The sequence below is a fragment of the Lagopus leucura genome, unplaced genomic scaffold (genome assembly GCF_019238085.1).
Source record: "Lagopus leucura isolate 7727_CA_CO unplaced genomic scaffold, USGS_WTPT01 Super-Scaffold_100009, whole genome shotgun sequence".
Classification (NCBI taxonomy): Eukaryota; Metazoa; Chordata; class Aves; order Galliformes; family Phasianidae; genus Lagopus; species Lagopus leucura.
Genome location: NW_024962266.1, coordinates 20,698,700 through 20,713,012, shown reverse-complemented (window position 1 = coordinate 20,713,012; position 14,313 = coordinate 20,698,700). Strand labels below are relative to the sequence as shown.

Below are 14,313 nucleotides of genomic sequence, written 5' to 3'. Positions count from 1 at the left end.
CCCAAAGCGAAGTGGGGAACAAGGAGAGCTGAGGTGGTTGCCTTGAGGGCATCCCCCGGAGATGCTCACACCAAGGGCTGCCCTTTGGCTGCACTAATTCCTGTCCTGTAGGTATAGCTCCAGGGAAGAAAGTGCAGAAATAGATGGGATGTGTCCTCCTGGCAGCCAAATATTTGGATATCTCAGCCATACCCAAATGAAACAGCTCTGCTGAGGTTCCCAGGCACACAGAGCTGAGATCTGGTGCTTTCGTTGCATGTAGCTGCAGTACCCTGGGTACAGGCTGCTGGTGGGCACAGCCCTGCATGACTGAGCCAGGAGCTTTGCTGTTCCAGCCCCCTCCATTAAGTTCTGCCCTATTAAATCTTAATCACTGCCTCGTTCATTTTTAAGGAGCCTCTCTGCATGCAGGAGTGCTGCCTTGTGTTGTTTCATGGGGTGCCTGACCCTTACCCTGGACTGGGAAACATTTCTGGGTAAATGAGAGAGAGGAAGCGGAGCATCCCTGGGCTGTGGTTCTCTATGGCAGCTCCCCATGGCCCCTGCATGGCTGAGAGATGACCGCCCAAAGGATGGGGTCCAAAGGGTGGAGTCCGAAGGATGAGTGCCACGGGAATGCATGTCCAAAGGGGTGGGTGTCCAAAGGGGTGGGTTCCCAAAAGGTGGGTGCTCAAAGGGTAGGTGTCCAAGGAATAGGTGTTCAAGGGATGAATATCCAACCATAGGTGACCAATGTTGGGTGCTCGAAGGAGTTGCCCAAAAGATGGATGTCCAAGGGATGGATGTCCAAGGGATGAATGTCCATGGAGAGGATGTCTGAAGGACGGGTGCCCAAGGGGTGGGTGCCACAGCGTGAGTACCCAAGGGATGAGTGTTCAAGGAGCAGGTACCAATGGCATCAGTGTCCAAGGCTTAGATGCCCAACAGTGGGTGTCCAATTATGGGTGCTTGAAGGATAATTGCCCAAGGGATGGTGTCTATGGGATGGGTTCCCAAGGAATGGGTACCCAGAGCATGGGTTGGATGCTGAGACATGAGACCTGCAGCCCATCACCCCTATTCCCCCAACACCACATTGCTCCCCTTGCTCCAATATTAGAGCTGCCATCAGCTCCAGCCAATCCCGACGGGACCCTCCGGCTCACCCCATCCCCACGATCACCTCCTCCCTTCACCAGGCAGGCAGGCGGCATGCCCCCCCCCCCCCCCCCCGCCGCCCGCCCGCCCCCCCCCCCCCCCCCCCGCGCTGCGGTGCCGGCGGGCGGGAGGAGGGGACGCTGACATCACCGCCCGGCGCTGCTCGCCGGGGCCGGGCCGGCTCCGCTCCCGCTCCCCGCTCCCCGCTGCCGCCCCCCGGGGCCGGGGCAGCCTCAGAGCCCGGTAAGGCGCGGGGGGGGGGGGTGCAGCGGGCGGATGGGTGGACGGATGGATGGATGGATGGATGGACAGAGAGCTCAGCAGCCGCCTGCATCCATCTCCCCGTAGGGAAATAAGGGGTGGTGGGGGTGGTGGGGGTGGGGGATTTCCCTGCTGTTATCTGCCCGAGGGATATTTATAAATAAATAAATAAATAAAAATTAGTCCATAAATATATAAACAAACAAATTAACTTCAATCCTAGAGGCAGAAGGGGTTCTTTCCCTGCCGTTACATGTCAGAGATATTTAAAAGCCATTAAGGAAAAAAATAAAATAAAATTAACAACAACGACAACAACAAAAGAAATCACTAAAATCCTGTATTTTTGCACAACCCCGTGTGCTGTTCCGGGGCTGCAGGGCGGCTGCTCAGCCCGTGTGTCTATTTTAAAAGCACGTTGCTTGATCTCTTGCCCTACTTTCCGGACTTGCCGTACTTTCTCGGTGCGTGACAGCAGCAGTGCTGGCCCGGCTATGGTTTTGCTCAGTGCTGGGTGGGGGCAAGGCATGGGCTGGGGGCACCGATGAGCTGCATTTTTCCCCAGCAGAGCAGCCCAGCACCAGGAGGATGAAGGGTGGAAGGAGACCTGGCTGAGAAGGGGACAGCGCGTGGGTCTGCGGCGTTTGCTCACACCACAGTGATCCCTGAGCCAACCTCACTGAGCATCAGCGTGGAATTTTGGGACTGGAGGAGTCAGGGTACCTTCTCCAAGGCAACAATCTCTTCTTCCTCGCTGCCATTCCCTGCTGCATCCCCTCCATGGCCTCCTCAGAGGGGCTGCAGTACCGTGCGCTCTATGAATACCAGAAGGACCGGGAGGAGGACCTGGCGCTGAGCCCTGGGGACGTGCTGACTGTCAGCAGGGCTGCACTACTCTCTGCCCCCAACTACAAGGACGGGGACGAGCGCAGCCCCAAGGGCTGGCTGCACGGCCTCAACGAGCGCACCAAGGAGCGCGGACACTTCCCCGGCACCTACGTGGAGTACCTGGGCCCCGTGTGCATCAGCACCACCAAGGCCAAGACACGGCCATTGCCCCCGCCGCCCGCCGGGACCCCTGTGCCCGCCGGCCAGCCCTGGGGTGAGTGTGGGGATGGGGGAATCCTAGGGTGAATCGTAGAATGGCTTGGCTTAGAAGGGATCTCAAAGATCGTCTAGTTCCAACTCCTGCACACTATGATCCTCTTTTCCTGTGAGATGTGACAGAGGAGAAATCGCTGCTGTGCAGGGCTGGAGGAGCAGAATGGGCACTTGCTGGTGAGGAGTCCCCTCCAAAATATGGTTCCAGACAGCAGCAGTGGGACCGCTCAGTCCTTGGATTGAGCAGAACATGGGTCTGGGGCTGTGCCCGCTAGAAGGGCCCAGATGGACCCCAGTAAGATTCTGGGAGCTGCTTTTCTGCTCTGGGAGCTGTCTGAAGCAGCGAGATGGGAGCAGGGATAGCGTCTACTGCAGGTTTCCAGGCTCTGCTTTGCAGCTGTTCTCAGTTGTGTGGGATCCAGCCTGAGATCTGGGCACAGAGCATCTCCTGGCTGCCCCCATCCCTCCCCCTCACAGCAGTGCTGCCGGTGACGACATCCCCTGATGCCAGCTGCCACCCTGCTGCCCATGGACTTTGCCATGCAGCTCCTGCAGCTCCCTGCAAGCAGGGAGGCTGGGAGCTACCTCTGTCTTCCCTTGCCAAAATGTGGGTGACACAATGTTTGCCCATGAATGCACCCAGTTCATGCCCTGAATGCACCAAGGCAGCCACAGTCCTGCTGCTCCTGCGGCACTGGTAAGGAGGAGCGAGCAGTTGTGTGCAGCCATCCTGGATGGACGAATACTGTGTCCCCTGCCCAGCTAAGCCCAGAGGCACACCAGCAGCCTTCTTCCCCGAGCTATTCAGAGGGCAGAGCCCTATCAAACTCAGTGCCGAAGGGCAGATATCTTGGGATCAACCCCGGTCATGCAGACCGTGTGTCCGTGGCCATCCATCACCAGCCTCTGGGTAATGAGAGCTGCCAGCCCACAGGGAAACAGCAAGCAGGGGCTTGGCTGCACGTCAGGGAATCCAAAACAGCAGCTTCTACCCCAAAAAATCATTGCTTCACATGTAAAGCCCAGGTGGGGGTCTCCCACTGACCCCCCAGGCCCCAGCATGTCCTCAACCTCCCCACAGACCCTCTCCCACACTGCATGTATCAAGGCTTGGGTAAGTGGAAAATCAAATAAAACGAACAAAATAGGTAAAACCAAGATGATTTTGACCCGCTACCAGCAAGGTTTGGGGCAGGGGTGCTGCCACCTATGGGCATGCTCTGTCCCTGTCCCCTCGGCACTGCATGGGGATGTGAGCACTGTCACCTGGCACAGGGACACTGCGACAGGAGACATCTCTCTGCCGGATGATGAGTGGTTTTGAACTAAAAGTTGGTTTGAATTAAAATCCTCTAGCTGATGGGATTTTCCCTATAATGAAAACTTCCAAACTTTGGAGGTTTTTTTTGGAAAAGAACAGCATCTGCTGAGCTGCAGGGCCAGCTGGGGCCCCTGGGACCCCAAACAGGGTGACCTGGGTTTTCTCCAGCCAGAGGAAGGGCTCAGCCCACAAGGAAAGAAATGCATTTCCAAGACATGCCCCAGAGCCAGGGCTGGAACCACAGGAAGGAATGGTCTTTTAAAAATTAAATAACTTCCTAAAAATGGCTTTGGTATGGAGCCAAGTGCTGTTTGCTGCATGGGGTCTTCCTAGGAGCTTGGAGGCTATTGTGTCCCTGACTGGTTGTCCCATGAACATCACCTCCCATGAGCATCACCTCCAGGACCTCTCAGTCTTCTGAATGGAAGAGGGAACAAACATAGGGAGCAAGCTGGTCACACTGAACTCAGCTTTTGTGGAAAGCACAGCACCTTTATTTAATTAACCATTATTTTTTAATACAATTCCACTAAAACAGATCAGCTGGCTGCACAAAGCAGGCAGAAGAGCTTTTGAGACATCAGCTTCTCCAGATGTTGTATATTCCCCAGCGGTGCTATGGGTGATCTCAGAAGGCATGGCCAAGCCAGGGGTGACAGCAGCACCCTCTGTGCCATCACTGATATCCCATCGAGGCACTCTCTCTGGCAACCTCAGGTGCATAACCTGCACAGGCAGAGGTTCATCAGAAGGACTGATCCCAAACCAAGGAGCCTGGAGGGGAGAGAGATGGATGAACGGATGGGTGGTGGATAGATGGATGGAGCATCCACAAACAGATTGATGTGTCCTCTTGAGAAATATTAATTACATCACTGGTTGGAAGTGAGAGATTACTAAAAACAGAAAAGGAAGTAAAATGGACTATGAAGGTAGTTGTTACGGACTCACCTTCTCTCTGGGAGGTGGCACTGTGAAACACTGTGTCAACACATGTACAGATGGGGTTATGGTTCTTGTATTACCTAAGGACTCCATTTCTTGAATACTGATTGAGGAACAAAGCCTTAATGTTTAAAGCAGTCTCAGATATCTCCAAAATGTCTGTAGTGAGTACAAAAAGGCATTTAAATTCCCATTAAAGGATTACTGGGGCAACCAACAGGGAAAATAAATTTGGATGGAAGGAAGGGAAAAAAAAAAAAGGTGGAAGGAAGAAAGAAATAACAGAAGAAAGGAGAGAAGGAAGAAGGGAAGGGAAGAAAAAAGAAAGGGGGAAAGGAAAGCAGGATAGAGGGAAGCAATGCACACAACAAACTGGGAATGGAGGAAGCATGCTTCAAGCCCTTCTCCCCATCTCTCCCCAACAGGGCTCTCGGGGCAGGCAGAGCACGCTGAGCAGCCAGCCCTCCCTGAGCAGGCACTGCTGACCGTGGCCAGGCTCATCGAGGCACTCGAAAAGCAAGGTATGGGCAGCCAAGGGGCAGCACCCACTCGGCCCATGGTCACTGGTGCTCCTGGAGCAGTGCCAGAGCTGTCCCTCGCCCTGAGCGTGCTGGTATCCATGCAGCATGGGCTGAGTGAGGGATCCTGCAGTGTGGGTCCCTGCTTGCTTCTTTCACAGGCATGTCAGAGGCAGGATTTGAGGCTCTAGGACTGATCCCTGTCTCCCTGCTGTTCTACAGGTCTCGACAGTGAGCTGCTCTACCGATCAGAGCCTGGTGTGCTGGCTGACACTGAGCTGAAGGAGGCTCTTCTGGCAGGTGAGTCCATGCTTGCATCCTTCCTTGCATCCCTTGGGTTCTTGCCACCATCAGCATGGGCTGGGTTAGTCTCCGACCTTTTTATGGCCCAATGTATGAATCAGTAAGGCACTGACCACACTGAGCCCCCCTGCACTCGTCTGGTCCTGCTGGGATGCTGCCCATACGGGTGCAACAGTGGGGATGGGACAGACTGCAGGGCGCTGGCACACAGTGTCAGTGGCAGAAAGTAAAAGATTGTTGGTTTTGGCTACAGCCCTTTATTAGAAGCTGGGTGGTTTTTTTTTTTCAGAAAAAAAACCCAAAAAATCTGTTTTGCAAACTTCTGAGGCTTCTATTTGACAAACAGCGTGTGAGTGCAATAGAGAAAAAGGAAGGAGGAAAACGAAGCTCCTATTTGGGAGATGGGGGACACGGGGTTCACTGCTGGAAGTGGGGTGCACCGAGGCACCCCGTGCCCTGCACCTGAGGGCGGCACTCAGGCTCCAGGCACAGCCCTGCAGTGCCCGAGCCGGCAGCAGCCGGACCGTGTTGCTGGGGAGAAGGGCTGTGATGAAATCTCTATATTAAGCAACATGACCTCATCGTTTCCCTGCTCTCTGCTCTCCGGCTGCAGAGTCCCCGCCGGGCTGGGGAACAGGCACCGTGTGCCCCCCCAGTGCTTCCCATAGGGAGCGACTGCACAAGGGGAAGTGTGGGGGTCCCCCAGCTCTGAGCTGGGGGTGATGTTCAGCCCTGTGCAAGATGCAGACACCGCTCCCCCTGCATCTTCCTGCAGGGTTTTGTAGCATTTGGGCTGTAAAACATCAGTGCTGGAAAAGGGGGTTGGGAGTGGGCGCGATCTGCGTGTGAGGGTCACACTTGGCCCCGTTCTCCCTGTAGTCTCCCCATGGCCAGGACCCCATCTCTGCTGGCAAAAGTCAAGGTCAATTTCAGAGAATTTCAGAGAATGGGGAGAAATCAGATATGGGAACTGAATCCTGCCTCAGCTGGGGAGAAAAGCAGGTCCGGGGAAGAGGCATTGGGGTGCCAGTGAATGCCCTATTCATGCTGCTGTTTGGCAGATGGAGAGGAAAAACTTCTAGAAAACACAAGAAAAAGGAGAAGGGGCTGAAGTAGTTGGTATTCAAACTCCCAGATCTGAACATGTCTGAGAAAATGAAGCATTCCCTACACTACAAGAGCATCTCACATTTTGATAGGGAGTAGGAGTACACTCCTCTGGTTGTGTACCCATGGCCTCATGACTGCCCCTACACCTCCCCCAGAATGGCTCCCAAGGGGACTGGTGGTGGCTGCGGTTCTCGGGATGGGGACAGTGATGGGGATGGGATGGGTCAAAGCTGCAAGTGCAGGTGGGATGGAGGGGACATGGGTCCCCCAGCCCCAGAGCTGCTCCATTACTCCAACGCATTGAAATTTGGGATAGTGGAACTCAGTCAGGTGCTGTCCCCGCTGCCACAGGAACAGGGCAGTGTCCTGCAGGAGGGGGACATCTGAGCACCGCTAAGAGGATGACTTTAGTACAGCTTTTAGATCAGAGCTGCACACCGGGGTTGGAGTGATGCCACTGTTTGATGCCACTGCCCGTTGGCATGAAACGTGCAAGCCCCTCCTGCTTTGATAGGTGATGTCCTCTCCCCCTGCACTGTCTCCGGGTCCCAGTCTGGAGCTGCCTTCTCCTCGTGACTGCGCTGAAGCAGCCACTTGGCAGGAGCTGCCGGGTGCCAGGGAGAATCCCGCAGCAGCAGAGTGGATTGGAGCCGCTGTCTCCAGGCGAGCGGTGCCGTGCGGTGCCATACTGCCATCCTCCCTGCTTTGATCTCCGGCCCCAGCGCAGCACAGTCTGCCTGGAGACACGCTCACGTGCCCGGGAATTAGGTCAGGGCTCGGTGGGGATTAGCGGTGGCGGTGGGCTCTGTGAGCTGCTGCTGGGCAGAATGCAGTGGGTCGGAGCAGGGTGCTCGCGTTGCCCCCAGCATCAGTGCATGGTGGGGGCTGTGTCCCCCCATCCTCTTCTCAAGGGGATGGAGCCTCCAAGAAATCCGGTGTCCCCACGCCATGCCATCAGCCCCGTCACAATGACTTTACTCCATGCGCCCCAATGCCTGCGGCTCTACTCTTCATTTGTACCTGTAAATAAACCCCGCAGCGGTCAGAGCCTGGGAGGATGCATGAGTTCATCTGTTATATTTGGTGGGGATGAAAGAAGGGTGAATTAGTGGCAGTGGCCGCCTGTGACTCATGCCTCACGCCTTCCCCATCTTGGCTCCAGGGAGGGGTCCCAGCTCTCCAAACCAGGGTGCACAGTGGGGAAAATCCCAGCCAGGGCTGCAGGAGCTCAGGGCAGGGCTGTGCCGCAGTCACCAAGCTCAGGGTGACCGCAGGGCTGGCACAGAGACGTGACAATAAGGCTGAGTCAAAGGCAGGGAAATTCCACAGGGAAATCCCCCAAGTGGGATGGATATCTAGGAGGCTCTGAGATCAGGTCCTTCAGCAGGCATGGATGGGAAGAAAGGTCCTGATTTAATCTTCCTTCAGCACTGGATGTCAAAGTTTGGGGTACCACTATGCCATGGGGACCTCAGACCCAGAGGCATCACACCGCAGCTCAGCCCATGCCATTCCTCGCAGATGTTGGGCACACGGGACCCCTGAGCTGGCTGTGGGATATGGGATGCAGCCATCACCTCTGTCCATGTGCATGGCACAAATGGAGCAGAATGGCTGCTTCCCAGGCTCCAGTCAATCCTCTTGTTCCCAAAACCCCCAGCCTTTTCTGGGCCATGCCAAGCATCCTCCTACTTTCCTTTTGCTGCAGTTTAGACACACACCATGGGGCTGTCTTACTCACAGCTCCTTGCTGCAGCTGCCGGGAGATATCCTATCATTTCCCACCCCACCTGACTCAGCCTCAGCCCCTGCCCCCCAGGAGGCTTCCCGTGTTCTGCCTTGCAGGGTCTCAACTCCCAGGGAAGAAAAGGGAGCCCCTAACCTTTCTCCCTCTCTGGGGCACCCCCACGTGCATGTACTCCCCATGCTCTGTGCTTAGGGAGTTGGTATGGGGCTGAGGAGGGTTTGGGGGGACATAGGGGGTGTTTTCCTGCTTTGTGGCACTGGATGGGGTCCCTCTGTCCTTGCACGTGGGCTGGGGAGAGGACAGGGATCTCCAGAAAAGGGCTGGAACATCTGGAGAGCGTGGGGGACAGTGACTCATTCTGCAGCATCATTAGCTTCTTACGGGGTTATCATCTCCCTGTGATAGCAGAGCGGGGGCAGCTCCCTGCCCACTCTTCCCTTTAACCCTTCCCAGCTGCTAACAAACATCTCATGGGGCACAGCTCCAAGCACCCCAAAGCCAGCACCAGGGAGGAGAGTTAGGGCAGGGGACATGCCCAGGATGATGGGGACACCAGGGTAGGGCCATTTCTATCTGAGCAACTGAGACTGCATGGAAGCAGTCCCACCTGAAATTAATTGTTGGCAGCAGGGTAACCCCCCTCCGGTCTCCCCATCGCAGCTCTCTCTGGGTGCAAGGATGTTTTCCAGTCTTGCTTTGATATCGGCTGAGCCTTCCCTTTGAACACGCCCCTAAGCCTATGCCCAGTTATGCAAATGAGCTAATTAGGCCACAGCAGAGCCGCAGGCTAATTGCCTCGGGCAGCACCCATTGGCATCCCCTTCCTTGCACAGAACAGGCGGTGGCTGCTCTCCCCAATCTGCATGAGCATCATTTGATGGATCCCCAGTGAGACCCCCATGGTGGGATGTGCCCAGCAAGGGCAGATGCAGGAGGGTTTCTGGCATAGAAACGATGTCTGAGAGCAAGCTAAAACCAACTGGAGGGTTAGAACAGGTTTGGGGTTTGGCTGTTGCTGCTCATTTTCTCATCATCTCCAAAGCTGGAGAGTTTCAGCCAAATGCAGGGGTTAGAGCATCTCATGGGACACTGGTGGCTGGTTGGGAGGCTCCAATTGTGCATTTTGGTGATGGGAACGTGACAGATGAACTCTTCCCATGGGCACTTTTCCACATCTCTCCATTTCTCCTCTCCCTGCTGGCATCCTGCACATCCGCATGCTCCTTTGACCTGGGTCATGGTGGTACAGTGGCTTTTGTCACAGCCATCCTGTCAGGCTCAAGGCTGGTTTGTGGCTAGCAGGGTGCTCACTCCTGAAGATGAGGTAGTGTCTCCAGCCTCTGGGTTAAAGGCTTTGCCTTGGGATTGTTCAATCTGTTTGTTTTCTGGTCACTGAGCCAAGAGCCGGGCACTGTAGTCCTGTTGGTAAGGGACTTGCCATGGGCTGTGGTCCTGGAGGAGCTGGACAGGGAGATGGGCACTATCCTGGTGGGGATGTTCTGGGGGAGCTGCTCTCCAAGCACACAGCAAGAGGGTGGATGGGAAGAGAAGACCCAGCTCAGAGTGTCCAAATCCTGATGAGAGTTTGGGTGCTCCATGGCCTGCCCTTAAGAAATATGGTTTTCCATCATTTGAGGCTTACAGTCTCTATGGCCAGTTGAAGTGGTTGGAGGCTCAAAGCATTTTTTGCTGAAAAATGCTGCGGGTTTGGAGAGATGGAGCACCTCCCCAAACACTCTTGCTTTCAGTAAAGCTGCATTTGGGGATAAAAATGCAGAGAGAGGGGAAAGGAAGGGTGTTCAGGACATGGCAAACCCAATGCCTTGCTTCTAGACCACAGCCACATAGGGCCTGAAACATCACCATCAAGAAAATGCAAAGCCTGGTCCATTTTCCGATATTCTCCTTTAGAGGAAAGAAATTCAGTTTCTATAAATGCACCGTCTCAGTCGGTCTCAAATACCTTGGGACTTCCTCCCCACCCCCCCTTCCAACATTTCTTCTGCAAGGAAAATTTCAAAACCTTCATGTTTGGCTCCACTTCGGATCAGAGCCAGATTTTGAAACTTCAACATCTTCGCCAAAGGGGATGCGTCCCCCCAGCGGCTGGCTGGGCTGGGACCTCCAAGACAAACGCATGAGGCAATGCCTCGACGGACAGCTGAAGTAATGTGTCCCCTTGGCAAGCCTGGCCATGGGACTCCAATGGAGCATGGGACGTGTTTCCCAAGGGCTGACCCCATTTTGGGATGATCTCAGCCTTCCTCACATGCTTTGCCGCAGTCATGGGGTTGCGCAGCATTGCATCATTCCATAGAATCACAGAATCATTACGGTTGGAAAAGACCTGTAAGGTCATCCAGTCCAACCACCAACCCATCCCCACTGTGCCCACACACAGACCCATAGAATCATAGAATCATTAAAAGTTGGAAGAGAACTCTACGATAATCAAGTCCAACCGTTGATCCATCACAACCATTGGTGCCTGATGTCTGTAGTGGACCTGGACAGGGGCTCAGCCCACAGTATGGGTGCTGTCCCATGGTGGGAAACTCAGGGCTCCTGCTGGGTCTCTTGCAGATGCCTCAGACGTGGATATGGAGGTGTACGATGCCCAGACATTGGCAGAGACCCTGAAGTGGTACCTGCAGGAGCTGCCAGTCCCCCTTGTCCCTCCCACACTCTGCACCGACCTGCTCTGTATGGCTCAAGGTAAGCAGAGACAGGCTTCCCCCATGTTTTGCGGGGTGGAGGAGTTTTGAGAAACCCCTATCATTTCCTCTCCTCATTCTCTGGAGATACTGCATCAGGGGCACGTCCCAAAGGTGGTCAGCTGGCAGCATCCCATGCTCCACATGGAAAATTTTGGGGAAGCAAAGGGAGAGCAGTAGGCACAGGATCCCCAAGAGAGAATAACCTAAGTTGTGGGGCCACGTATCTATGACACTAATACATGCCATGACTCCTGTGTCCTGAGTGGGGGAGGTGTTTGTGAGGGCAGAAGGGATCATGGGGACTGCTCTGCCCGAGTGAGGAAGTGAATGGATGGCACAGCCCCATGCAGGAATGGTGCCAGCAGAAATACTGCTGGGCTGGGGGCACGAGGACACTGCCTTCCCGTTCCCCTTTGGAGAGGAGAAATCAAAGGCTGCCTCCTTTCCAAGGATAAAGAAGCAATTAGGAAGCAATTAGCTGGGTTGCCTCATTAAGCAACTTCAAAGGGAAGCACCTTGCCTCGCAGCCCAGTCCTTCCCCTTATAGTCCAGTCCTGCAAGGAGCAGAGGCAAAACCCCAGGGCTTTCAGAAAAAATACCAAAAAGCAAAACTTCTGGGAGATGAGTCCTGAGCTCTCCAGGATCCAGCCCCAAAACATGACGAGTGGGAAGGTCCCTTCATCGTGCAATATCTTGCATCCCTCATGGCAATGACAGGATGTCTTCCCTCTGCTGCAGAGACCCTGAGCGTGGAGGACTGTGGGCAGCGTGCCCTAGCCCTGCTGGCAGCCCCAGCCCTGCCACAGCCCCACATGCTGCTGCTACGGGAGCTCACGCGGCACTTCAGCCACCTCTGCCAGGCTGCCTGCAAGAACCGGCTGTCAGCACAGCTGCTTGGGGAGCTCTTTGGGGAGCTGCTCCTCCGTCCTGCCTCCTCCAGGTGAGACCCGTCGGCCACCCGTGTCCCACAGCTGTTGGGGATGCTGTATGGAAATGTGTGGGTTGGGAGGCAGTTTCCTAGAATCATTAAGATTGGAAAAGACCACTGATATCACCCAGCCCAACCCACCTCATCATGCACACACACCACGTCCCTCAGTGCCACATCTCCATGGTTCCTGAACACCTCCGGGGACAGTGATCCCCCCGCCTCCCTAAGCACTCTGTGCCAACATTGTGCTTTCAGAGAATGAATTTTTCCTAAAATCCAATCTGAACCGCCCCTAGTGCAACTTGAGTCCGTTATCTCTCCATGTGTCACTCCTTACATGATTTGGGGCGGTCAACTCAGGGACCTTTGGGGACACCAAGCTGCTGCCATCCTCACGCTCACCCTGTTGTCCTCGCAGCACTGAGGCAAACCCTGAGCTCTGTGCAAGGATCATTGAGTCACTCATCATGGCTAGCGAGACGGCCGAGGTGCCAGCAGCCCCCGGTAAGTGATACCTGGATGAGGGGATGGAACTGGTGGCACTGCCTGGGGACAGTCTCGCATGGTCCCATCCTCTGTGGGTTTGGGGGAAGGAAGGGGCTCAGTGTGCTGCCTGTCTGGTTGTGGTTTGGAGCTTCTCCTTTGGAGGTTTAAGCTCCAGCCCTCGTCTGGCCATGTCCCAGTGCTGTGACTATCCTGCCTAGTGGCACTTTGTGCCCATCATTGCCAGACCGCAGCAGGTGCCGCCAGTACTGGTACAGCGTGGATGGATGCAGTAGGGAGGAAGAGTGCTGGTGGCCCAAACTGCAGACCCTGAGGACCACAGAGGTCCATCCCTGTGGGATCCCTGTCCCCACACCGAGCCACCCAGGAGATGCAGCTGCTTCCAGCCTGCCTGCCCTGTAATATATCTGGTCCCTGTCATCGCCTCAGGTCCCTGCAGGGTGGCCAGGGCAGGCAGGATTACGGCTCCTAATATTGCTCATAAATCAGCCCTTCAGACTTGTCAGCTGATCTCTTCCCTGCTGATCCAGATGTTGGACAGCTGTGGCTGTCCCTGCTCTCTGTGCAGTAGTGATGTCTCCATTGCCGTCCCTGCACCCTGAGGTGACACTGGTCATCCCTACCCTGCAATGAGCAGGGGGTGACTGAGATTCAATGGATCCCCATCCCCTTTTTGGGTCCACTGGGGACATGTCACCATGAGCCAGGACAGCCATGGAACTGCACTGCGTGCCACCGGACAGGTCCTGCTGCTCTCCATATCCAAAAGGAGGAGGTCATTACCCAACTGTCATCACATTAGGATGTTGGGAAGCTTAATTAAATGCCTGCAAAGCACTTTGGGAAGCTAAGGAGCTATATATAAAGTGCAAAGAATTATTATTAGGCAGGGGACGCGTGCCTTGGCCCAGGCCCTGGCCTCTCCCCCACGTCCCGGCACCAATATTATTTTGGGGTGCATGTGGAGCCGCCGCTTTCTAATTCTTGCTGTCAAATAGCTATAAATACCCAGCAATAACACGGCGGTGTGTGAAAACAGCCCGGGAATAGGAGCCGGGAGCTGACACGGAGGAAACCGCACTGTGACATCATCCTGACTCAGGCATAAATATACCTGGTGGCAGCGGGGCACGGAGCCCCGTGGGTATGGGGACAGTGGCAGTGAGGTCACTAGTGGGGTGGGTGACCCTGGGGGCTCCACCAGTGCATGAGCTGGGGCTGCATCCTGAGCTCCCCGCTGTGCCCTCCAGCGCGTCCCCAAAGCCACACCTGGTGCAGGGACATGGGGATGTTCTGGGGTCTGAGGGGCACACAGAGCCTGGTGCAGGACCCCCAGCCCCGGGGCTGGTTCCCAGTTTGGGTGAGGGGGAGGGAAGGCAGAGGGAAGCAGTGATGTAAATACCAGCTCAGCTGAAGGAACATGACTTCATCTCCTTTTCCTCTCCTGCTGCTATTTATAGGCACTTTAATTTACTCCCCTTTGCTTTATTATCTCTCCAGCAAGCCGTTAGCCCTCAGACAGCAGGATGCCTTTACTCACCATGCAGCAAAGACTTGTGAAAAAAAAAACAACTAAACACACACACACACAAAAAGCAAACAAACAAAAAAAAATTCCACAGACATAGAAAAGCCAAACATTGGGGCAGGAGGCAGAGCACTGCGGGCAGGAGCACTGCCATTCCTTGCCCCAGGTTGGGGAGAAAATGTGACCTCTT

General features: G+C 55.1%; 1 protein-coding gene across 1 annotated transcript in view; it reads left to right on the top strand.

Moving 5' to 3' along the window:
- Window positions 1-1,966: 1,966 nt before the first annotated feature.
- The window catches only part of LOC122181051 (phosphatidylinositol 3-kinase regulatory subunit gamma), a 57,754-nt gene continuing 45,407 nt past the window's right edge, over window positions 1,967-14,313 (top strand). The window contains exons 1-6 of the mRNA XM_042873209.1: window positions 1,967-2,500; window positions 5,191-5,286; window positions 5,506-5,583; window positions 11,027-11,158; window positions 11,899-12,100; window positions 12,510-12,595. Of these exons, the coding sequence (XP_042729143.1) occupies window positions 2,179-2,500; window positions 5,191-5,286; window positions 5,506-5,583; window positions 11,027-11,158; window positions 11,899-12,100; window positions 12,510-12,595 (916 nt within the window). The 5' untranslated portion in view covers window positions 1,967-2,178. The remainder of the gene's footprint in view (window positions 2,501-5,190; window positions 5,287-5,505; window positions 5,584-11,026; window positions 11,159-11,898; window positions 12,101-12,509; window positions 12,596-14,313) is intronic.